This window comes from Oncorhynchus tshawytscha, unplaced genomic scaffold, assembly GCF_018296145.1.
Source record: "Oncorhynchus tshawytscha isolate Ot180627B unplaced genomic scaffold, Otsh_v2.0 Un_contig_10255_pilon_pilon, whole genome shotgun sequence".
Lineage (NCBI taxonomy): Eukaryota > Metazoa > Chordata > Actinopteri > Salmoniformes > Salmonidae > Oncorhynchus > Oncorhynchus tshawytscha.
The window spans coordinates 157,472-183,109 of NW_024609557.1; the positions used below are offsets into that span (position 1 = coordinate 157,472).

General features: G+C 43.9%; 1 protein-coding gene and 1 long non-coding RNA gene across 6 annotated transcripts; one reads left to right on the forward strand and one right to left on the reverse strand.

Moving 5' to 3' along the window:
• Window positions 1-497: 497 nt before the first annotated feature.
• LOC112241118 lies at window positions 498-11,493 on the reverse strand. 2 transcript variants are annotated; one of them, XR_006082401.1, is made up of 5 exons: window positions 11,359-11,474; window positions 4,615-4,709; window positions 1,618-1,938; window positions 1,425-1,512; window positions 498-1,264 (listed from the first exon to the last, which is right to left on the reverse strand). It is a non-coding gene; the product is annotated as an uncharacterized LOC112241118 (long non-coding RNA). The 2 variants fall into 2 exon arrangements; XR_006082402.1 differs by lacking the exon at window positions 4,615-4,709 and having other exon boundaries at window positions 11,409-11,493.
• A 151-nt stretch (window positions 11,494-11,644) lies between these two features.
• LOC112242628 (solute carrier family 43 member 3) lies at window positions 11,645-25,430 on the forward strand. Of its 4 annotated transcripts, none has more exons than XM_042315895.1 (14): window positions 11,645-12,211; window positions 12,804-13,181; window positions 13,490-13,619; window positions 19,120-19,166; window positions 19,303-19,379; window positions 19,484-19,576; window positions 20,635-20,774; window positions 20,923-21,110; window positions 21,648-21,791; window positions 22,434-22,541; window positions 23,812-23,998; window positions 24,299-24,422; window positions 24,752-24,934; window positions 25,216-25,430. In XM_042315895.1, the coding sequence occupies exons 2-13, from the start codon at window positions 12,950-12,952 to the stop codon at window positions 24,911-24,913; spliced, it is 1,632 nt and encodes a 543-aa protein (XP_042171829.1). In that variant the 5' UTR covers window positions 11,645-12,211; window positions 12,804-12,949; the 3' UTR covers window positions 24,914-24,934; window positions 25,216-25,430. The 4 variants fall into 4 exon arrangements, with proteins under 4 accessions (XP_042171829.1, XP_042171828.1, XP_042171830.1 ...); XM_042315896.1 differs by lacking the exon at window positions 25,216-25,430 and having other exon boundaries at window positions 11,646-12,211; window positions 12,804-12,924; window positions 13,038-13,181; window positions 24,752-24,989; XM_042315894.1 differs by lacking the exon at window positions 25,216-25,430 and having other exon boundaries at window positions 24,752-24,989.
• Window positions 25,431-25,638: the final 208 nt, after the last annotated feature.

Sequence of the window (25,638 nt, forward strand, 5' to 3'; positions counted from 1 at the left end):
CATCAATGACCTTTTATTTACCACATAGGCCAATCAATGAATATAAGCAAATACTTTTTTTAAAATCTAGGCAAGTCAGTTAAGAACAAATTCTTATTTTCAATGACGGCCTAGGAACACTGTCTGTTCAGGGACAGAACGCCAGATTTGTACCTTGTCAGCTCAGGGATTTGAACTTGCAACCATTTCAGTTGCTAGTCCACCACTCTAACCACTAGGCTACCCTGCCACCCCAATGCATAGTATCACATAGAGAATGTCCTATGGAGTAGTTACTGTAGTGGTAGTTTCTATCATCTGTAGCTAATATAAAAAACAAAAACTAGTAACATCAATATTAAAGTAAATATTAATGAGAACATTTAAAATCTGAAAATGTACATATTACAGTATCTGTATCAGTCTTGCACAAACCCATATGTGTGTACTATGCACTGATAACATACCGTTTTTTGATACAAAAAAACACACACACACACACACATATATATATTTATTATTTACACAAGCATTAATTATTTTCTACATCAATCAATTTTTGATTTAGTGCACTTTCCATACATACTGCACTATAGGGCACTGGTCAAAATAGGGTGACATTTGCGACACAACCATAAATTCGTAAAAACACAGGTTATGGGATATAGGATACATTAATTATGCAAAGCAGCACTAAACTGCAACATGTGTACAAATCTGTAATTCAAGAAAAGAGTTATGAGTAAATATCAATGAGAAAGATGCCAAAATATGAAATTAAAATCACGTATCATTTTTTTCTCCATCATATACATTTTCTCTACTCCACCTTTCTTTCTCACACCCCCACCAGTCCCAGCTAGTATCTGATCAGGGTTTTATATACAGGAAATGACTCAGGACATACTGTACTCAGAACTGTGGAAATTACCTATATCTTTACATTGATTATTCTGAAAATCTGTGTATATGTGGGCAAACTGGAGAGATATTAAAAGGTTAGAAATGAATCACCCCCCCCACCCCCAACCCCCCCACCCTGACTAATGTCCACTTCCTCATTTTGTGGAAATTACTCAGAAATTAGTCAGTGGAAATTACCTATGTCTTAAGTAGCTTATTCTGAAGATGTGTGTGTGTGTGTAACCTGATCTTGGGCAGTGTGTTCAAAGACTTGCCTCCTGCTTGTCCTCTTCCTCCTGTCCTCTGGGCAGCCCTCCCTCCTGGGATGCAGGGGCAACCCCTCCACGCACTGCTATCCAGCTCTCTGTTGACACCTACTGACCTAAAGAGACAGCACCAGGAGACTACTGTTTACCGAAAGGGATCTCAATACACACACACAAGCACGCACAAATGCACATGCACACACACACACACACACCATGACAGTCCATCTCCCAACTAGTTTGTATTCAACCTCTATGCATAAATCTTTTGTTTACCTGACTCTTGACTTGCAGAGCAGAAACGTAGCTGTGGTGGTCAGCAGCACTATGACCAGTCTGATGATGACAGCTGGCAGAGGAGAGGCTGGAACAGAGACACGTATTGGTTGGCATCCTAGTGATTAGCATCAGAACCATCTGTGAATCAGAGTCTGTCAGTTAAAGTTACGTCTGGATCATGTTCAGGTACCTGTTACGGTTAGAGAGAGGAGCTCACTCTCAGAGGAGAAGTTATGAGAGAAAACATAATTCTTGTAAACACAGCAGTAGTTTCCTTGGTGGGAGTCATCTGCAGCAGGGAAGAGGAAGGCAGAAGAGTGATTGACAGCTGGCTGGGTCTGGGTTCTGTTGGAGCCGGTGAACGTGAGGAGGAAGGAGCCTCCTGGGTACTGTGGCTGAGTGGAGCAGGTGATGGTGAAGCTGTGGCCCAATTACAGCTCGGGCCCCGGGTAGCCCCTGGACACCCCTTCCGTTGAGACATTCAGGGAGATATCAGGCTGGAACAGGAGATCTGGAGAAGAGGATGGAACATCTAATGACCTTCCTCATTTAGATGTGATGACATCATCGATGGGGAAGTAAGTGGAAGTGATTAATAACACCCTCCCTCACAGAGCAACACAAATAGATACCTGGCCTGTTTATGAGGTTTATTGTTATTCTATTTCAAAGATGAAGGGCCTACAGCAACTTATGGACTTTGAAATACAATAGCAGTTCATTATAATTGAGGATTTCTATTTGATTAATTAGTCATCATTTAATGCAATAGAGCAGTTCCTCTGATAGTGTTAATGGAGCCAAACTATCACGGAAATAGTCAAACACACAAAACAAATGTGTTTCCTGAGGATCAATACAATGTGTTTCCTGAGGATCAATACAATGTGTTTCCTGAGGATCAATACAATGTGTTTCCTGAGGATCAATACAATGTGTTTCCTGAGGATCAATACAATGTGTTTCCTGAGGATCAATACAATGTGTTTCCTGAGGATCAATACAATGTGTTTCCTGAGGATCAATACAATGTGTTTCCTGAGGATCAATACAATGTGTTTCCTGAGGATCAATACAATGTGTTTCCTGAGGATCAATACAATGTGTTTCCTGAGGATCAATACAATGTGTTTCCTGAGGATCAATACAATGTGTTTCCTGAGGATCAATACAATGTGTTTCCTGAGGATCAATACAATGTGTTTCCTGAGGATCAATACAATGTGTTTCCTGAGGATCAATACAATGTGTTTCCTGAGGATCAATACAATGTGTTTCCTGAGGATCAATACAATGTGTTTCCTGAGGATCAATACAATGTGTTTCCTGAGGATCAATACAATGTGTTTCCTGAGGATCAATACAATGTGTTTCCTGAGGAATACAATGTGTTTCCTGAGGATCAATACAATGTGTTTCCTTTACAATGTGTTTCCTGAGGATCAATACAATGTGTTTCCTGAGGATCAATACAATGTGTTTCCTGAGGATCAATACAATGTGTTTCCTGAGGATCAATACAATGTGTTTCCTGAGGATCAATACAATGTGTTTCCTGAGGATCAATACAATGTGTTTCCTGAGGATCAATACAATGTGTTTCCTGAGGATCAATACAATGTGTTTCCTGAGGATCAATACAATGTGTTTCCTGAGGATCAATACAATGTGTTTCCTGAGGATCAATACAATGTGTTTCCTGAGGATCAATACAATGTGTTTCCTGAGGATCAATACAATGTGTTTCCTGAGGATCAATACAATGTGTTTCCTGAGGATCAATACAATGTGTTTCCTGAGGATCAATACAATGTGTTTCCTGAGGATCAATACAATGTGTTTCCTGAGGATCAATACAATGTGTTTCCTGAGGATCAATACAATGTGTTTCCTGAGGATCAATACAATGTGTTTCCTGAGGATCAATACAATGTGTTTCCTGAGGATCAATACAATGTGTTTCCTGAGGATCAATACAATGTGTTTCCTGAGGATCAATACAATGTGTTTCCTGAGGATCAATACAATGTGTTTCCTGAGGATCAATACAATGTGTTTCCTGAGGATCAATACAATGTGTTTCCTGAGGATCAATACAATGTGTTTCCTGAGGATCAATACAATGTGTTTCCTGAGGATCAATACAATGTGTTTCCTGAGGATCAATACAATGTGTTTCCTGAGGATCAATACAATGTGTTTCCTGAGGATCAATACAATGTGTTTCCTGAGGATCAATACAATGTGTTTCCTGAGGATCAATACAATGTGTTTCCTGAGGATCAATACAATGTGTTTCCTGAGGATCAATACAATGTGTTTCCTGAGGATCAATACAATGTGTTTCCTGAGGATCAATACAATGTGTTTCCTGAGGATCAATACAATGTGTTTCCTGAGGATCAATACAATGTGTTTCCTGAGGATCAATACAATGTGTTTCCTGAGGATCAATACAATGTGTTTCCTGAGGATCAATACAATGTGTTTCCTGAGGATCAATACAATGTGTCTTAAATGTTTCCTGAGGATCAATACAATGTGTTTCCTGAGGATCAATACAATGTGTTTCCTGAGGACTCAATACAATGTGTTTCCAAGGATCAATACAATGTGTTTCCTGAGGATCAATACAATGTGTTTCCTGAGGATCAATACAATGTGTTTCCTGAGGATCAATCAATATGGGCAATGTGTTTCCTGAGGATCAATACAATGTGTTTCCTGAGGATCAATACAATGTGTTTCCTGAGGATCAATACAATGTGTTTCCTGAGGATCTGTGTGACTAATACAATGTGTTTCCTGAGGATCAATACAATGTGTTTCCTGAGGATCAATACAATGTGTTTCCTGAGGATCAATACAATGTGTTTCCTGAGGATCAATACAATGTGTTTCCTGAGGATCAATACAATGTGTTTCCTGAGGATCAATACAATGTGTTTCCTGAGGATCAATACAATGTGTTTCCTGAGGATCAATACAATGTGTTTCCTGAGGATCAATACAATGTGTTTCCTGAGGATCAATACAATGCTAGAACCTGAAAGCTGAAAAGTGTCTGTAAATGTCCAATCAATGGAAACTTCTCCTCCTCACTTCAGAAAGCTATTACATCATGTACAACAAGAGTGACTCAGTAAAAAGACAAACGACTCCACACCATCTAACCAACAAGTCTTACCTGAACAGACCACACCGGCATCGCCTTCGCCGTGAGAAAAGCTTCCGAAGCCAGCGTATGAGTATGGGCATCGACGCAGTTCAGACTCTGATCCTCTGCATGAAAAATACATCTGTGTGACTAATCCAGATCCTCTGCATGAAAAATACATCTGTGTGACTAATCCAGATCCTCTGCATGAAAAATACATCTGTGTGACTAATCCAGATCCTCTGCATGAAAAATACATCTGTGTGACTAATCCAGATCCTCTGCATGAAAAATACATCTGTGTGACTAATCCAGATCCTCTGCATGAAAAATACATCTGTGTGACTAATCCAGATCCTCTGCCAAAGTAACTGCCTCGTGTTGCTGAAACTGCAGAACCACAGTCCAGCTGTCTGCACACCACAGTTGCTTCGTTGATGTCCCAGTCAGGGCCCGCTATTGTGGCCCCGCCTAAATTATGTAAATCCACTTTCCCTGCACACCTACTCGCTCCCTGCAACAGACTGAGTAGTGTAGCTAGACAGAGAGAGAGAGAGAAAGACAAAGAGAGAAATAATGTGTGTGAGAGAGATAGAGAGTCAGAGAGAGAGAGAGAGAGAGAGAGAGTAAGACAAAGAGAGAAATAATGTGTGTGAGAGAGAGAGAGAGAGAGAGAGAGAGAGAGAGAGTAAGACAAAGAGAGAAATAATGTGTGTGAGAGAGATAGAGAGTCAGAGAGAGAGAGAGAGAGAGAGAGTAAGACAAAGAGAGAAATAATGTGTGTGAGAGAGATAGAGAGTCAGAGAGAGAGAGAGAGAGAGTAAGACAAAGAGAGAAATAATGTGTGTGAGAGAGTCAGAGAGAGAGAGGGGTACATGAACTGGTCTGAAATCTGGACAGAGAAGCTCCTGAGAAGCTCCTGACAAACTACCTCTGCATCCTGCCAGTCAAAGTCAGCTTCACACACTGAGGCCCAGGACTGATTGGACTTCACCTCCAATCTACCAGAGCATGTGCATTCTCTCCTTCCACAAGCCGCACAAAGTCTGAGGATAAACAGATGATTGAACAATCGATCAGTTGTGTTGATGATTCTGTTATCCGCAGGTTGTCAATTCTCAAACACACCTGGGATTTCTAATCAGCTAATTCTTGATTGGCTGAATGTGTGTACGTTTGTGTTTGTGTGTATCAATGAAAACCCTTTTCTTAGAAATCAAGAGTGCAATGATCATCCCTCCCCCATCTATCTCCCTCTCTCCAAACATCTCCCTCTCCCCCCTCTCCCTCCTCCTCTCCCCCCCTCTCTCTTAACAAACACTGGATATTCTGTTTACTGTTTTTGCCGATTGCTGACACACTGAAAGTGAATGCTCAGACAAAAGCATCAAAACCTTAACTTTTGTAAACATCCCTTAAACAAAGGCACCAAAAGTACAAACACATTTTCTGCTTTGCACTTTGTTTGGAATTCTGCAACACACTTGCAAAACACTACACACTGTTTGTTACATTAGACACTTCGTTCAAGAATGAAATCTCTTGCAATCATTGGGAAAACACTTTTATTCAAAATGCGAAACATACCTGAAATTGGCAGCACACCACACACACACACACACACACACACACACACACACACACACACACACACACACACACACACACACACACACACACACACACACACACACACACACACACACACACACACACACACACACACACACACACACACACACACACACACACAACACACACACACACACACACACACACACACACACACACACACACACACACACACACACACACACACACACACACACACACACACACACACACACATGAAAACCACTACATCACTACATATTGACCTCAGGTAAGATCACCTCTTTTGTGAGAACTTTGCAAACATGGAGGCAGTAAGAGCGAGAGGAGGAGGAGGACGATGACGACGAGGACGACGACAAGAATAAAGAAGGGGACCAGGCAATAGACAGAGACATATTTCTGACGACATTAGGGCCACTTTGGTGGACCGTGTCATAAATCATGGCCTGACGATGAGGGAGACTGGACAGAGCTTCCAGCCCAACCGGAGTCGCTACATGGTAGCATCCATAATACGGACCTTTAGACTGGAGAACAGGTATGTCTTCAACTTTCTACAATAGATTGTACCTATGTAGTCGTTGTACATCATTCTGCATCCCAGTACAATACAATGTAGTCCTACAATATTAGGTCTATGCTCCTCAGGTATAGTGCTGTGAAGTACATGTAATACAGTTGTGATGTTACTGTGTACAGTGTGACAGTACAGTATGTCAAAAATAACCCAACCAATGACATCATATTGTTGTATTTTCTAGAGAACTGCCAGACGACCTCCTGAGGGTGGACAGCAACGTCTGTTCACCACGAACAGGAACTGGCCATTGTCAGTCTAGTGTTGGTAAACAACACCATCTGCCTACATCAACTACGAGAGCAAATCATGGCAGATCACACAACATTCCATAATATCAACCGTGTCAGTATGTCGACACTCTGCCACATCCTGCGTCAACACCAAGTTACGACGAAGAAGCTGTACAGGGTTCCATCTGAGAGGAACAGAGTTAGAGTCCAAGACCTTTGTACAGGGTTCCATCTGAGAGGAACAGAGTTAGAGTCCAAGACCTTTGTACAGGGTTCCATCTGAGAGGAACAGAGTTAGAGTTCAAGACCTTTGTACAGGGTTCCATCTGAGAGGAACAGAGTTAGAGTCCAAGACCTTTGTACAGGGTTCCATCTGAGAGGAACAGAGTTAGAGTCCAAGACCTTTGTACAGGGTTCCATCTGAGAGGAACAGAGTTAGTGTCCAAGACCTTTGTACAGGGTTCCATCTGAGAGGAACAGAGTTAGAGTCCAAGACCTTTGTTGTGATTGTGCAAGTGTCACTGTACTGTAACACAGTAATGGCAGTAGCTTGTGTCCTATTGGCACTGCATAGATGCATTCAGACAAAGCAGTATGTGTAAACAGGTGCCCATTCTGGGGGCTGCCAATCAGAGGCAGCTGTCAATCGTTGTCTCTGATTGAGAACCATACTTAGGTAGTCTGTGTTCCCACTATGATTTGTGGGTAGTTGTGTGTTTTGTGTATTGTGTATTCACCTGACAGAACTGTTTCGTTTCTGTCATTCACTTTGTTATTTTGTTTTGTGTGTTCAGTCTAATAAATTGACATGGACACTTACCACGCTGCATATTGGTCCAATCTTGACTACTCTTCCTCAGACGAAGAAGAGATTCGTTACAGTAAACAATAGTTGGAAAAATGACTTGTGTCATGCACAAAGTGGATGTCCTAAATGACATGCCAAAACTATAGTTTGTTAACAAGACATTTGTGGAGAGGTTGAAAAACAAGTTATAATGACTCAAATCTAAGTGTATGTAAACTTCCCACTTCAACTGTATATTGTAACCTAGGCCTACCTAAAGAACAAAAATAGCATTGTCTCACAAACCCTCGTCTAGGCCTACTCTTCGATTTGACAGAGAGAAGAACGAGGTAGGTTATTCATGTATGTAGCTTAGTAATGTGAATTTGAACGTAAACCAAATGAGACGATATGGAGGCGAATATTTATTAGGCTGCTTTATGATGCTAATTTAGCTTTACTGATGTTTCCAAAGACCTGTTAGCAGGATTTCAACGAGGCCTACAGTAGCCTACTTCAAACCACATGTTTTTCAAAACTGCAAATGTATATGCCATTGATTATGACATCTATTATCAACAGCTGTTATTGTTGCAATATGCATTTATGTCCCTTACAAAACAAGATTGCAGTTTCAAAACTGCAGTATAAGTGCAGTAACGGCAGTCGACTGGTATTTTGGAGGCAGTAATTACAGATAACTGCAGTTACACTGCAAAATTATTGCATTAAAAAAAATGTATTTTTGGACGCAGTGTTGGCAGTGTTGTACTGCACTCTGACTGCAATATTTTGTTGGCAGAACACTGCAGTTGTACTACACTCTGACTGCAATATTTTGTTGGCAGAACACTGCAGTTGTACTACACTCTGACTGCAATATTTTGTTGGCAGAACACTGCAGTTGTACTACACTCTGACTGCAATATTTTGTTGGCAGAACACTGCAGTTGTACTACACTCTGACTGCAATATTTTGTTGGCAGAACACTGCAGTTGTACTACACTCTGACTGCAATATTTTGTTGGCAGAACACTGCAGTTGTACTGCACTCTGACTGCAATATTTTGTTGGCAGAACACTGCAGTTGTACTACACTCTGACTGCAATATTTTGTTGGCAGAACACTGCAGTTATACTGCACTCTGGCTGCAATATTTTGTTGGCAGAACACTGCAGTTATACTGCACTCTGACTGCAATATGTTTTCGTCAGGGGTGTGTGTGTAAACACATTTTGATTTGCAGGTGGGCAATTATTGAGATGAAGATTATGTGGTAAATGATGTGTTAATACGATGTCATTTTTGAGGACATACCTCAACCCACAGAGCTAGGTGTAAACAAACAGATGATATGGACCAGAGCTAGGTGTAAACAAACAGATGCTATGGACCAGAGCCAGAGGTAAACAAACAGATGATATGGACCAGAGCTAGAGGTAAACAAACAGATGATATGGACCAGAGCTAGAGGTAAACAAACAGATGATATGGACCAGAGCTAGAGGTAAACAAACAGATGATATGGACCAGAGCTAGAGGTAAACAAACAGATGATATGGACCAGAGCCAGAGGTAAACAAACAGATGATATGGACCAGAGCTAGAGGTAAACAAACAGATGATATGGACCAGAGCCAGAGGTAAACAAACAGATGCTATGGACCAGAGCTAGGTGTAAACAAACAGATGCTATGGACCAGAGCTAGAGGTAAACAAACAGATGCTATGGACCAGAGCCAGAGGTAAACAAACAGATGCTATGGACCAGAGCTAGGTGTAAACAAACAGATGATTATGGACCAGAGCTAGAGGTAAACAAACAGATGCTATGGACCAGAGCTAGGTGTAAACAAACAGATGATATGGACCAGAGCTAGAGGTAAACAAACAGATGCTATGGACCAGAGCTAGGTGTAAACAAACAGATGATATGGACCAGAGCTAGAGGTAAACAAACAGATGCTATGGACCAGAGCTAGGTGTAAACAAACAGATGCTATGGACCAGAGCTAGTTGTAAACAAACAGATGATATGGACCAGAGCTAGGTGTAAACAAACAGATGATATGGACCAGAGCTAGGTGTAAACAAACAGATGCTATGGACCAGAGCTAGGTGTAAACAAACAGATGCTATTGACCAGAGCCAGAGGTAAACAAACAGATGATATGGACCAGAGCTAGGTGTAAACAAACAGATAATATGGACCAGAGCTAGGTGTAAACAAACAGATGCTATGGACCAGAGCTAAAGGTAAACAAACAGATGCTATGGACCAGAGCTAGGTGTAAACAAACAGATGCTATGGACCAGAGGTAAACAAACAGATGCTATGGACCAGAGCTAGAGGTAAACAAACAGATGCTATGGACCAGAGCTAGAGGTAAACAAACAGATGCTATGGACCAGAGCTAGAGGTAAACAAACAGATGATATGGACCAGAGCTAGAGGTAAACAAACAGATGATATGGACCAGAGCTAGGTGTAAACAAACAGATGATATGGACCAGAGCTAGAGGTAAACAAACAGATGATATGGACCAGAGCTAGGTGTAAACAAACAGATGCTATGGACCAGAGCTAGGTGTAAACAAACAGATGCTATGGACCAGAGCTAGGTGTAAACAAACAGATGCTATGGACCAGAGTTAGGTGTAAACAAACAGATGCTATGGACCAGAGCTAGAGGTAAACAAACAGATGCTATGGACCAGAGCCAGAGGTAAACAAACAGATGCTATGGACCAGAGCCAGAGGTAAACAAACAGGACCAGAGCTAGAGGTAAACAAACAGATGCTATGGACCAGAGCTAAGGTAAACAAACAGATGCTATGGACCAGAGCTAGGTGTAAACAAGATGCTATGGACCAGAGCTAAGGTAAACAAACAGATGCTATGGACCAGAGCTAGAGGTAAACAAACAGATGCTATGGACCAGAGCTAGAGGTAAACAAACAGGACCAGAGCTAGAGGTAAACAAACAGATGCTATGGACCAGAGCTAGAGGTAAACAAACAGATGCTATGGACCAGAGCTAGAGGTAAACAAACAGATGCTATGGACCAGAGCTAGGTGTAAACAAACAGATGCTATGGACCAGAGCTAGAGGTAAACAAACAGATGATATGGACCAGAGCTAGGTGTAAACAAACAGATGCTATGGACCAGAGCTAGGCGTAAACAAACAGATGCTATGGACCAGAGCTAGAGGTAAACAAACAGATGATATGGACCAGAGCTAGGTGTAAACAAACAGATGCTATGGACCAGAGCTAGGCGTAAACAAACAGATGCTATGGACCAGAGCCAGAGGTAAACAAACAGATGATATGGACCAGAGCTAGAGGTAAACAAACAGATGATATGGACCAGAGCTAGAGGTAAACCAACAGATGATATGGACCAGAGCTAGGTGTAAACAAACAGATGCTATGGACCAGAGCTAGAGGTAAACAAGCAGATGATATGGACCAGAGCTAGAGGTAAACATGCAGATGATATGGACCAGAGCTAGAGGTAAACAAACAGAACTTAAACTAATGTAAACCTTTGTAACCTGTTAGCTGTTAGTTCTGACAGCGGCTAGTAGACGAGACGACCTCTGACCTTGTCACGGCTCACAGCACTCCCTTGGTCTGGTTGGACTGTTGTGAAGGCAGACAGAGGAACTGCATGTGTGTCTGAGAGCAGGATCTTTGGGGATAAGGACGGTACAGCCACAGACAGACACACCACTGGGAGGAGCCAAGGCACTCCAATGAACTAATGAGAGCCTAAGTAGAGGATGATTGACACACTTAAGCCCCCCCCCTCCCTCCCTCCAGCCACTGCCAATAATGTGTCTGATAAAGCGTCAGGCCTTTCCTGTGTCAGCCTGCACATAGCTGCAACCAGGACACAACCTCAGTCAGTGACTCCGCATAAAACTGCCAACTGGGACACCAGCCAACATGGAACACACTGAGGCATTCTCTCCAGCCGACAACATGGACTTTGGGAACCTGGCTTCAATCGGTGTTGGGGCAGCCTTTTAGGGAGGCAAGCAATTTAAACCAGTTAGAACCAGTGAGCCAGTTAGAACCAGTGAGCCAGTTAGAACCAGTGAACCAGTTAGAACCAGTGAACCAGTTAGAACCAGTGAGCCAGTTAGAACCAGTGAACCAGTTAGAACCAGTGAACCAGTTAGAACCAGTGAGACAGTTAGAACCAGTGAGACCGTTAGAACCAGTGAACCAGTTTGAACCAGTGAACCAGTTAGAACCAGTGAGACAGTTAGAACCAGTGAACCAGTTAGAACCAGTGAGCAGACAGAGAGAACTATGTGGTACTATAGAGACCAGAGAACTACGATGAACACTGTGTTCTGAGAGAGAAGACGACAGAGGCTTCCACTGTTGGCCCTTCTACAGGTAGAGTGTGTGTGTGTGCATAGTATGCATCTTGTGAGTATGTTTGCTTTTGTGCCCAGTGTATCTGGGTTAATGGTGTATTTGCTGTTAGATAGCAATACTATGCAACAGAGTTTCAGGAGCAGTGCCCTCTGTGTGTGTGTGTACTGTGTGTACTGTGTGTGAGAACCTAGTGCTATAGTGCCAGATGTAGTGAAAGAAAGGTTAAGGTTAATACTGGCTTTTTAATCCTGCCGAGTTCTTGATGGAACCCTATTCCCTATTTACTGAAGTGCACTACCAGGGCCAGGGCTGGTCAAAGGTAGTGCACTATATAGGGAATAGTATGCCGTTTGGGACATAGTTGAAGTAAACATGACGGACTCACCTGTGTTCTCTAACAGGCAGTCAGGCTGTCAGTAGTTCTATTCAAGGTCTACTAGTTTGTGTTCATGTTCTACTAATTCTAGTCAATGCAGATCAACACGGTGAAGTGTGAGGTAAACTAGCTGCAGGGGGGTTCACAGCCCTCATTTATTTTAGTACTTCATATTTTGGAGCTAGTCCCGCCTCATCTCCTCTTACTTTCCAAAAATACCCCTGGGGCTGAAAGGGGGCACCAATGCTGTGGTCAGAAATTGAGGGACCCACCACCACTACTACCGAGCTTCACCACCACCCCTCTGACCAGCAACACAAAGTCCCATAGGAGGAACCCAGAAGTGAAGCAGGAAGTAAGCGGCAGTGGTAGCAGAAAGCATGCTGGGATGTGGGGGCGGGGCCAAGCTGCGCCACAGTTTGACGGTGGCCTCGGGATTCGTTGAAAACCTGTGTTTCTCGGGGATAGCGTACGGCTGGGCGTCGCTGGTGTTCATCCTTAAGAACGACGGCTACTTCAGTGACCTCTGTGACATCACTGCCAACGCCACTGACCCCGGTGACATTATCACGTTGTCAGGGGAGTGGCCCGGTGATAACATCATACAGTCAGGTGAGTCATGAGCTCGCACACACACACACTTTCTCTCTCTCACACACACAACCTCTTTCTCACACACACAAAAGCGACTGAAGCTCGCAAAAGCTCTCTCCCCCATCCCTGCTCTCTCTCTGAGACACCAGTAGACAGGATGAACAGTTCTCTCTGGTCTCTCCATCCATCTTTCCTTCTCGCCCTCTCTCCAATCCCAGCCCTCCATCTTTCTCTCTCTCTGTCTCAAAATGTAGTAGACAGGAGACGGGATGAACAGTCCTCTCTCTCCGACATCCCGCCATTCTCTCTCTCTCTCTCTCTCTCAGACTGTAGTGTCCAGGATGAACAGTTCTCTCTGGTCTTCACCGTCGCCTCCTTCTCCACGAACTTCCTGCGTTTTCCTCTGGGCTTCCTGTTCGACTGCTTCGGCACCATGGCGACCAGGCTCCTGGCCACGTGAGAATGTTTTATTATTGTAAAAAAAATGTATTGATGCCCAACATTTATTTTTGGGGGTCAACTAACTGGTGAGTGTCGTTTTTGCAACAATGGCTTTGTCTGAAATAGCACCCCATTCCCTATTAGTGTCCTACTGTTGACCAGAGACCTACACTATGAGCCCCGGTCTAAAGTAGTGCACCCTATTCCGTATTAGTGTCCTACTGTTGACCAGAGACCTACACTATGAGCCCCGGTCTAAAGTAGTGCACCCTATTCCCAATTAGTGTCCTACTGTTGACCAGAGACCTACACTATGAGCCCCGGTCTAAAGTAGTGCACCCTATTCCCTATTAGTGTCCTACTGTTGACCAGAGCCCTACACTATGAGCCCCGGTCTAAAGTAGTGCACCCTATTCCCTATAGTGTACTACTGTTGACCAGAGACCTACACTATGAGCCCCGGTCTAAAGTAGTGCACCCTATTCCCTATAGTGTACTACTGTTGACCAGAGCCCTACACTATGAGCCCCGGTCTAAAGTAGTGCACCCCATTCCCTATTAGTGTCCTACTGTTGACCAGAGCCCTACACTATGAGCCCCGGTCTAAAGTAGTGCACCCTATTCCCTATAGTGTACTACTGTTGACCAGAGCCCTACACTATGAGCCCCGGTCTAAAGTAGTGCACCCTATTCCCTATAGTGTACTACTGTTGACCAGAGCCCTACACTATGAGCCCCGGTCTAAAGTAGTGCACCCTATTCCCTATAGTGTCCTACTGTTGACCAGAGCCCTACACTATGAGCCCCGGTCTAAAGTAGTGCACCCTATTCCCTATAGTGTACTACTGTTGACCAGAGCCCTACACTATGAGCCCCGGTCTAAAGTAGTGCACCCTATTCCCTATAGTGTACTACTGTTGACCAGAGCCCTACACTATGAGCCCCGGTCTAAAGTAGTGCACTGGGACAGGGTGTGAAATGAATTTCCAGGTGAACCAAAAGGAGAGCAGTTATAATAAAAATCTATCAAAAATCTATCCGGTTTATTCCAAGAGTTCAGGGAGAACCTCCAGAACAGAAGCAGAGAACATTTCTAATGTTAATCACATTGTCACAGAAGATTCTGGAAACACCAGCCTGAGAGACTTGTAGGAATTCTCATCAGCTGCTACAGAATCACAGTGTCACAGAGACACAGTGTGTCTGGTTCCAAACCTGAACCACATTCAACACCAGTAGACATTTATACCGGCAGCTAAACAGGTCAAAGGTTGGGACGTCCCCACTGGGCACAGACGTCAGTTCAACAGGTCAAAGGTTGGGACGTCCCCACTGGGCACAGACGTCAGTTCAATAGGTCAAAGGTTGGGACGTCCCCACTGGGCACAGACATCAGTTCAACGTCTAGTTTTCATTTACATTTGGTTGAGTTGTCAACTGACGTGAATTCAACGCTAAATCAATAACAAACCAAAACAATCACCACGTCGTTTGATTTAAGTAAAGCGTTTGGGGTGACAATATATGACATAATCTGACGTTGAAGACCTGTCAAATCCAATTCGTTTTCCACGTTGATTCAACGTCAATTACGTCGATGTTTTGGCTTGAAATGATGTGGAAACAACATGGATTCAACCACTTTTTGTCCAGTGGGTCAGTACTTAGTTCCAACCGATAATTATAAACTAACAGGGTTAATTAAACATGGTTAACACCTGTTTCCCTCCCCAAAGGAAAGCATCTGTCTGCGTCTCCCCACACATACAATCATGTTTATTACATATCAATCCATATCAACAGAAAATGAAATACAAGAAAATCATTTCTCCAATAATTTCCCATTACAGGCTGTCATTTCAGATACAGACAGTGTGTTTATAGATTTTTTCCGCTGATAATGATTTTATTTAATTGTTTAATTTTTTATTTCACCTTTATTTAACCAGGTAGGCTAGTTGAGAACAAGTTCTCATTTGCAACTGCGACCTGGCCAAGATAAAGCAAAGCAATTCGACACATACAACAACACAGATACACATGGAATAAACAAAATATACAGTCAATAATACAGTAGAAAAAAGAAAACAAGAAGTCTGTATACATTGTGTGCAAATGAGGTACAGTGCCTTGCGAAAGTATTCGGGCCCCTTGAACTTTGCGACCTTTTGCCACATTTCAGGCTTCAAACATAAAGATATAAAACTGTATTTTTTTGTGAAGAATCAACAACAAGTGGGACACAATCATGAAGTGGAACGACATTTATTGGATATTTCAACTTTTTTAACAAATCAAAAACTGAAAAATTGGGCGTGCAAAATTATTCAGCCCCCTTAAGTTAATACTTTGTAGCGCCACCTTTTGCTGCGATTACAGCTGTAAGTCGCTTGGGGTATGTCTCTATCAGTTTTGCACATCGAGAGACTGACATTTTTTCCCATTCCTCCTTGCAAAACAGCTCGAGCTCAGTGAGGTTGGATGGAGAGCATTTGTGAACAGCAGTTTTCAGTTCTTTCCACAGATTCTCGATTGGATTCAGGTCTGGACTTTGACTTGGCCATTCTAACACCTGGATATGTTTATTTTTGAACCATTCCATTGTAGATTTTGCTTTATGTTTTGGATCATTGTCTTGTTGGAAGACAAATCTCCGTCCCAGTCTCAGGTCTTTTGCAGACTCCATCAGGTTTTCTTCCAGAATGGTCTTGTATTTGGCTCCATCCATCTTCCCATCAATTTGAACCATCTTCCCTGTCCCTGCTGAAGAAAAGCAGGCCCAAACCATGATGCTGCCACCACCATGTTTGACAGTGGGGATGGTGTGTTCAGGGTGATGAGCTGTGTTGCTTTTACGCCAAACATAACGTTTTGCATTGTTGCCAAAAAGTTCAATTTTGGTTTCATCTGACCAGAGCACCTTCTTCCACATGTTTGGTGTGTCTCCCAGGTGGCTTGTGGCAAACTTTAAACAACACTTTTTATGGATATCTTTAAGAAATGGCTTTCTTCTTGCCACTCTTCCATAAAGGCCAGATTTGTGCAATATACGACTGATTGTTGTCCTATGGACAGAGTCTCCCACCTCAGCTGTAGATCTCTGCAGTTCATCCAGAGTGATCATGGGCCTCTTGGCTGCATCTCTGATCAGTCTTCTCCTTGTATGAGCTGAAAGTTTAGAGGGACGGCCAGGTCTTGGTAGATTTGCAGTGGTCTGATACTCCTTCCATTTCAATATTATTGCTTGCACAGTGCTCCTTGGGATGTTTAAAGCTTGGGAAATCTTTTTGTATCCAAATCCGGCTTTAAACTTCTTCACAACAGTATCTCGGACCTGCCTGGTGTGTTCCCTGTTCTTCATGATGCTCTCTGCGCTTTTAACGGACCTCTGAGACTATCACAGTGCAGGTGCATTTATATGGAGACTTGATTACACACAGGTGGATTGTATTTATCATCATTAGTCATTTAGGTCAACATTGGATCATTCAGAGATCCTCACTGAACTTCTGGAGAGAGTTTGCTGCACTGAAAGTAAAGGGGCTGAATAATTTTGCACGCCCAATTTTTCAGTTTTTGATTTGTTAAAAAAGTTTGAAATATCCAATAAATGTCGTTCCACTTCATGATTGTGTCCCACTTGTTGTTGATTCTTCACAAAAAAATATGGCAAAAGGTCGCAAAGTTCAAGGGGGCCGAATACTTTCGCAAGGCACTGTAAGTTAAGGGAGTAAAGGCAATAAATAGGCCATGGTGGCGAAGTAAATACAATATAGCAATTAAACACTGGAATGGTAGATGTGCAGAAGATGAATGTGCAAGTAGAGATACTGGGGTGCAAAGGAGCAAGATGAATAAATAAATACTGTATGGGGATGAGGTAGACAGATGGGCTGTTTACATGATGACAATGGTGATGGTATTTTCCACATTTTGTTACGTTACAGCCTTACTAAAAAAATTGATTACATTGTTTTTCCCCCTCATCAATCTGCACACAATACCCCATAATGACAAAGCAAAAACAGTTTTTTGGAAATGTTTGCTAATCTATTCAAAATAAAAAACTGATATCACATTTAACATAAGTATTCAGACCTTTTCTCAGTACTTTGTTGAAGCACCTTTGACAGCGATTACAGCATTGAGTCTTCTTTGGTATGTCGCTACAAACTTGGCACACCTGTATTTGGGGAGTTTCTCCCATTCTTTGCAGATCCTCTCAAGCTCTGTCAGGTTGGATGGGGAGCGTTGCTGCACAGCTTTTTTCAGGTCTCTTCAGACATTTTAGATCAGATTCATGTCTGGGCCACTTCATGACATTGAGACTTGTCCCGAAGCCACTCCTGCGTTGTCTTGGCTGTGTGCTTAGGGTCATCGTCCTGTTGGAAGGTGAACCTTCACCCCAGTCTGAGGTCCTGAGCACTCTGGAGCAGGTTTTCATCAAGGATCTCTCTGTACTTTGCTCCGTTCATGTTTCCCTCAATCCTGACTTGTCTCTCAGTCCCTGCCGCTGAAAAACATCCCCACAGCATGATGCTGCCACCACCATAATTCACTGTAGGGATGGTGCCAGGTTTCGTACAAATATGACGCTTGGCATTCAGGCCAACATTTAGTTTCTCATGAACTGAGAGTCTTAGGTGCCTTTTGACATCCCGCTTGGAGTTTGCCATGTGCCTTTTACTGAGGAGTGGTTTCCGTCTGGCCACTCTACCATAAAGGCCTAATTGGTGGAGTGCTGCAGAGATGGTTGTCCTTCTGGAAGGTTCTCCCATCTCCACAGAAAACCTATAGAGCTCTGTCAGAGTGACCATTGGGTTCTTGGTCACCTCCCTGACCAAGGCCCTTCTCCCCCGATTGCTCAGTTTGGCCGGGCGGCCAACTCTAGGAAGAATCTTGGTGGTTCCAAACTTCTTCCATTTAAGAATGATGGTCAATGTGTTCTTGGGGACTTGAATGCTTCAGAATTTTTTTGTACCCTTCCACAGATCTGTGCCTTGACATAATCCTGTCTCAGAGCTCTACAGACAATTCCATTGGCGTCATGGCTTGGTTTTTGCTCTGACATGCACTGTCAACTGAGGGCCTTATATAGACAGGTGTGTGCCTTTCTAAATCATGTCCAATCAATTGAATTTACCACAGGTGGACTCCAATCAAGTTGTAGAAACATCTCAAGGATGATCAATGGAAACAGGATGCACCTGGGCTCAATTTCGAGTCTCGTAGCAAAGCGTCTGAATACTTATGCAAATAAGGTATTTATTTTATTTCTAAAAACTGTTTTCACTTCATCATTATGGGGTATTGTGTGTAGATTGCTGAGGATTTGTTTTAAATATATTTTTAGAATACGGCTTTGTGGATAAAGTCAAGGGGTCTGAATACTATCCGAAAGCACTGTGTCTCTAAATCAATGTTATCATGACACCAAACCATCACAAAACTACCTATGCTCATACCCTCCCTTGCCCCTACCACCCTCCCTCCCTGCCTGCGTCTTCTTTTCTAGATGTCTGTACACCACGGGGACCTTGTTGATAACTGTCTCCAGTCCAGGTATTTTTATAACATATTGAAATGTCGGTTAGCGTGTCTTGACCTTCGGTCTTTAATTGACGTTTTATTTTTTTATTGAGGAATTATTGCTTTGTTCCCCCCCCACCCCACCCCCGCTTCTCTCTCACACACACAGAGCAGTCAGCGTTGCTGTTTCCTGCCATCTCGTGCCTGATCACATCTGGAATGTTGTTCTACACCACCAATGCTCAGGTTGGTCTCTTTCAAAGCTACAGTCTGTCATCTCCATGTCATGACATGCATTTGGTCAACAGATGGTAAACTAGTGGTCATCTCTGTACCTCTGTCTTCTTAAGGTGGGGAACCTGTTCGACAGCCACCGTTCCACGGTCATATCGGTCTACGCCGGGGCCTTCGACTCCTCCGCCGCTGTCTTCCTCATCATCAAGGTAACACAGCATCTTCCTTATGACTATCCTTATGACTATTCCTCAATGTGGGACAGGTTTCCTTATGACTATTCCTCAATGTGGGACAGGTTTCCTTATGACTATTCCTCAATGTGGGACAGGTTTACTGAGGGTTTATAGTGTTGAAAACCTCCTGACTTCCTGAAAATTCCTCAATGTGGGACAGGTTTAATGAGGGTTTATACTGTTGAAAACCTCCTGACTTCCTGAATATTCCTTGATGTGGGACATGTTTAATGAAGGTTTATACTGTTGGAAACCTCCTGACTTCCTGAATATTCCTTGATGTGGGACATGTTTAATGAAGGTTTATACTGTTGAAAACCTTCTGACTTCCTGAATATTCCTCAATTTGGGACAGATTTCTGGTGCTTGAACTGTTGCACAGTCAGCACCTGCTGTTTTCAGAAGGGACTACAACAACTCAAATGTAGCATCTCTAGATGAAACATGAATCCAAACGCTCATTAATGATTTGCTTCTCCTTAATCTGACCTTTGACTGACTGCTTTATTCCATTGTGACAGATGCAAATTTAGCTCAGGCAAAAACATTAATGATTTAAGTAATCACTGATAATCAAAAGCGGTGAAGTAAGTATTAATACATGCTGTATATAACCTCTCCCTCTTCCTCTCTCTCCCTCTTCCTCTCTCTCCCTCTTCCTCTCTCTCCCTCTTTCTCTCTCTCCCTCTTTCTCTCTCTCCCTCTTCCTCTCTCTCCCTCTTCCTCTCTCTCCCTCTTTCTCTCTCTTTCTCTCTTCCTTCCTCTCTCTCTCTTCCTCTCCTCTCTTCTTCTCTCCCTCTTTCTCTCTCTCCCTCTTCCTCTCTCTCTTCCTCTCTTCTTTCTCTCTCCCTCTTCATCTCTCTCCCTCTTTCTCTCTCTCTTTCTCTCTCTCCCTCTTCATCTCTCTCCCTCTTCATCTCTCTCCCTCTTTCTCTCTCTCCCTCTTCCCTCTTCTTTCTCTCTCTCCCTCTTTCTCTCTCTCCCTCTTCCTCTTCCTCTCTCTCCCTCTTCCTCTCTCTCTATCTCTGAAGTTTTTGTATGAAAGAGGGGTCTCTTTCCACTCCTCCTTCCTCGTTCTCTCCGTCTGCAGCGTCATCCACGTCTTCCGGACGTTCTTCCTCATGCCCAAGACCCACATCCCCTACCCACTCCCCGACAGATATGCTTACGGGTCAGAAGAACTATGACTCCCACGATGCACCACCACACCACACAACCAGACTAACAGTCACCATGGTGACCGACCACTATGGAAGCCAAACAGGACTGTCGCCGCCATGATTTTAAAGCGGTGACTCTGACTCAGCTCTTTGTGACAGGGTGAGCTGCGGTGGCTGGCGTTGGAAGAGAGGGGGAGAGAGGGGAGAAAAGGACGGAGGAGGAGGAGAGAGAAAAGGAGATGTGAATGCCAAATATCAGAAGAATGCTGTGTTACAGAAGGCTGAGAGTGCCCCGCTGCAGTTGCAGGACAAAGCAGGACCTTCCAGACCCGATCAGCCCGAGAGAGGTAAGAAACCTGGTCATCCCAGTCAATTCAATTAAATATAAAGGGCTTTATTGGCATGAAATAGTCCTACATGTTGTAAAAGTTACTAAAAAGCACTGAGAAAGTGAGCAACGTCATTCACTCACAGACACCTCATACAGCCACACAAGCATCATAGAATATTGCCCCAACCAACACCCAGTCTCTGTCCTCCTCCCTTCCTCCATCTCTCCCTCTCTCTCTGTCCTCCTGCCTTCCTCCGTTTCTCCCTCTCTCTCTGTCCTCCTGCCTTCCTCCATCTCTCTCTCTCTGTCCTCCTCCCTTCCTCTCTCTCTCTGTCCTTCACCCCCTCCTCTCTCTCTGTCCTCCTCCCTTCCTCCGTCTCTCTCTCTCTGTCCTCCTCCCTTCCTCTCTCTCTCTGTCCTTCACCCCCTCCCTTTTCTCTCTGTCCTTCACCCCCTCCTCTCTCTCTCTCTCTCTCTCTCTGTCCTTCACCCCCCCTCCTTCTCTCTCTCTCTCTCTCTCTGTCCTTCACCCCTCCTTCTCTCTCTCTCTCAGTTACCAGTTTTAGGAGTTGTGTCCTGTCCTGGTTCTTCCTGTGGCACCTGGTCTGGGTGGCTGTCATGCAGTTCTGTCACTTCCTGTTCATCGCCACGGTGAACCCCATGCTCAACCGGCTGGCCAACAGAGACCAGACCCTGGGTAAAAACTAACAGAAAAACACAAATACAACTATTTTTCTGCCTCTGAGTAGACTACTTCTCTAATTTAATGGTTATCAATGCTGTTCTTTTCTCTCTTCCTCCGTCTCTCTCTGTCTCTATCTCTACCCCACCTTCTCTCTCTCTCTCTCTATCCCTGTCTCTCTCTGTCTCTATCTCTACCCCACCTTCTCTCTCTCTCTCTGTCTCTGTCTCTACCCCCACCTTCTCTCTGTCTCTCTCTGTCTCTATCTCTACCCCCCCCACCTCTGTCTCTCTGTCTCTCTCTCTGTCTCTATCTCTACCCCCCCTTCTCTCTCTGTCTCTCTCTCTGTCTCTCTCTGTCTCTATCTCTGTCTCCCCCACCTCTCTCTGTCTCTCTCTGTCTCTATCTCTACCCCCACCTTCTCTGTCTCTCTCTCTCTCTCTATCTCTACCCCCACCTTCTCTCTCTGTCTCTCTCTGTCTCTATCTCTACCCCCACCTCTCTCTGTCTCTGTCTCTCTCTGTCTCTATCTCTATCTCCCCCACCTTCTCTCTCTCTCTCTCTCTCTGTCTCTGTCTGTCTCTATCTCTATCCCCCACTTTCTCTCTCTCTCTCTCTCTCTCTCTCTCTCTCTCTCTCTCTGTCTCTTTCTTTCAGTGAGTCAGTACACCAATGCCTTTGCCTTCACCCAGCTCTGTGGGGTCCTCTGTGGTCCCTGGAATGGCCTCATCATGGACAGACACAAGGGGAAGCCACTGGCTCCAGGTGGGTGACATCATAGACATTAAGGGCAGGTGACGGTGTGGGCATTAGAATAAGATGGTGCTGCTATTGATAGACAACATTTACACACAGTCACAATGTTACCTGGTGATATGGTGCTGCTAGTGATCGACAACACATAGTCACAATGTTATCTGGTGATATGGTGCTGCTATTGATAGACAACACATAGTCACAATGTTATCTGGTGATATGGTGCTGCTATTGATAGACAACACATAGTCACAATGTTATCTGGTGATATGGTGCTGCTATTGATAGACAACACATAGTCACAATGTTATCTGGTGATATGGTGCTGCTATTGATAGACAACACATAGTCACAATGTTATCTGGTGATATGGTGCTGCTAGTGATAGACAACACATAGTCACAATGTTACCTGGTGATATGGTGCTGCTAGTGATAGACAACACATAGTCACAATGTTATCTGGTGATATGGTGCTGCTAGTGATAGACAACACATAGTCACAATGTTATCTGGTGATATGGTGCTGCTAGTGATAGACAACACATAGTCACAATGTTATCTGGTGATATGGTGCTGCTAGTGATAGACAACACATAGTCACAATGTTATCTGGTGATATGGTGCTGCTATTGATAGACAACACATAGTCACAATGTTATCTGGTGATATGGTGCTGCTAGTGATAGACAACACATAGTCACAATGTTATCTGGTGATATGGTGCTGCTAGTGATAGACAACACATAGTCACAATGTTATTTGGTGATATGGTGCTGCTATTGATAGACAACACATAGTCTTAGGGTGAATAGGGTGAATAAGGTATAGGGTGAATAGGGTGAATAAGTCCTGGAAAAGCTTACAGCTGTAGTTAAAGATGGACTCCATTTATTTCAACACAGTAGACCCAAGCAACAAGCAGTTAAAATGAAAGTCATAAGTATCTCAATCAACATTTCATACTCACCTACCTCTTTCTATGTCTTTCCCCTCCCTCCCTCACCTCTCTCCCACCCCCCTCCCTCGGGCACACTCTCCCTTCTCTCTCACCTTCTTTCTCTCCCCAAAGGAGACGAAGCAAGAAGCCGACCTGCCCTCCTCTCTCTCCCTCTCACCTCCCTCCCTACCTCACCTCCTTCATTCTTTCTCAGTCTCTCTTCCACCTCTCTCTGACACACTCTCCCCCTCTCTCTCCCTCTCACCTCCCTCCCTACCTCACCTCCTTCATTCTTTCTCACTCTCTCTGACACTCTCTCTCCCCCTCTCTCTCCCGAAAGGAGAGACGAAGCAAGAAGCCGACCTGCGCTCCTCTTCTCTCTCCCTCTTCCTCACCTCCCTCCAGTGCCTCCTCTTCTACGTCTGCGTCTCCTCTCCTCTCCTTCCTCTCCAGTACCTCACCTTCATCCTGCAAGTCCTCAACAGTGCCTTCATCTATGGTGGACACCAAGCCTTCCTCACCATCGCGTACGTTAACACTGTGTGTATGTGTGTTATGTCTCCTATCCTACAGCACCCCCAGCCCCACCATCACCATTTAACCCTACCTCGACCACCATTACTACTACTGCTTTTATCATCGAGGACCACTTTGGAAATAATCATTTTAATGAATACTTTCAAGTGATATCCTCTGGGTCCACATTGTACAGTTTGTTGTATATGTCTGTTACCCAAAATAAATTCAATTCAACAAAAGAAAACTCCACTAGTCATCCATTTGTTTAATCCGTCTGTCTTCTTCTTTTCCTCTCGTCTCCCCACCAGGTTTCCCGGCTGCCATTTTGGTAAGTTGTCTGGTCTGATAACATCTCTGTCAGCTGTGGTTCTGCTTCTCCAGTTCCCTGTTCTACACCTCATCAGAGAGTTCCTGCATGGAGACCCTATCTATGTGAGTCAGTCAGTCAACTTATTTATCCTACAGAAAACAGTAGGGGCCTCATACCTGTGTAATAAACTAGGGTTATATACCTTTGAGTGTTTACCAAGCCTCTCGAGTACCCGCTGTTGTTCTATGTATTTGGTGTATTCCAGAACTAACTGTTTCAACTAGTGAGGGGCTTGGTGATGACTAGATTGATGGAATCAGATGTGCTAGAACTGTAATACATTAAGTAAGTAGAATGGCTGGAGTACTGGAGAGGATGTTTTGGGACCACAGGCTCTGCACAAGGGGGGCTCAATCTTTGTGTTCTTCTTCCCACCTCTCCTCTCCTCCAGGTGAACGTGGGTCTGACCCTCCTCACCCTCCTCACCTTCATCCACCCCCTCCACGTCCACCTCCACTGCCGCTCTCTAGCCAGTCAGAGGAGGGCTACCGCCGAAGAGGAAGTGACAAACTCAGGGTCAAAGGTCACGTGCAACAGGCTGGTGGAGATGTGACGACAACCAACAACAGTAGTGGTGCGTCTCAATAGTCTAAAGTCGCTTCCTCTCCTTGTCTCCTTTCCTTTGATAACATTGATCTGATAAAATTAGTGGAAAACATGGTCTGTGTCCCAAATAGTGCCCTATCCCCTAGATATCCTTGATATCCCCTTGATTTGATTTGATTTGATTTACTTTTGATGGGACCTGGTTAAAAGTAGTGCACTATATTAGGGAATAGGGTGCATTGGGGCACAGACAGGTGCCTCTGTAGGATGCCTTCCCTTCGCCATCTTGCTTTCACTTGTCCGATGTAGGTGAAGGAGAGAAGACGAGGAGAGAAAGCATCTTTAGACTGTTGGGATGCATCCAGAACAATTGACACTACATCATGGACAATGCCACTGACTGTACAAGGCAGGGCAAAGGAGGACAGTGACCAAAGTGAAGACCTACTGTAATGTGTGTGTTAACCTGTCTGATTGTAATAAAGAATACAACTAAACTGTGAAACAACAAAGTCCAAAGTATAGTTTAATTGATAAGTTTGAATGGTCAAAATATCAATCACAATGAGTTAAATATGTGGCTCCCAAGTGACGCAGCGGTCTAGGGCACTGCATCTCAGTGTTAGAGGCATCACTACAGACCCTGGTTTGATCCCGGGATGTATCACAACCGGCCGTGATCGGGAGTCCCATAGGGCGATGCACAGTTAGCCCAGCGTCCTCTGGGTTAGG

Bases quoted from the DNA above. Each gene is read 5' to 3' on its own strand.
- LOC112242628 (XM_042315895.1), top strand. From the start codon at position 12,950: ATGCTGGGATGTGGGGGCGGGGCCAAGCTGCGCCACAGTTTGACGGTG. The intron at 19,167-19,302 runs GTATTTTTATAA...TCACACACACAG, and splicing joins GATAACTGTCTCCAGTCCAG to AGCAGTCAGCGTTGCTGTTT. The intron at 20,775-20,922 runs GTCAGAAGAACT...TCTTTGTGACAG, and splicing joins CCCGACAGATATGCTTACGG to GGTGAGCTGCGGTGGCTGGC.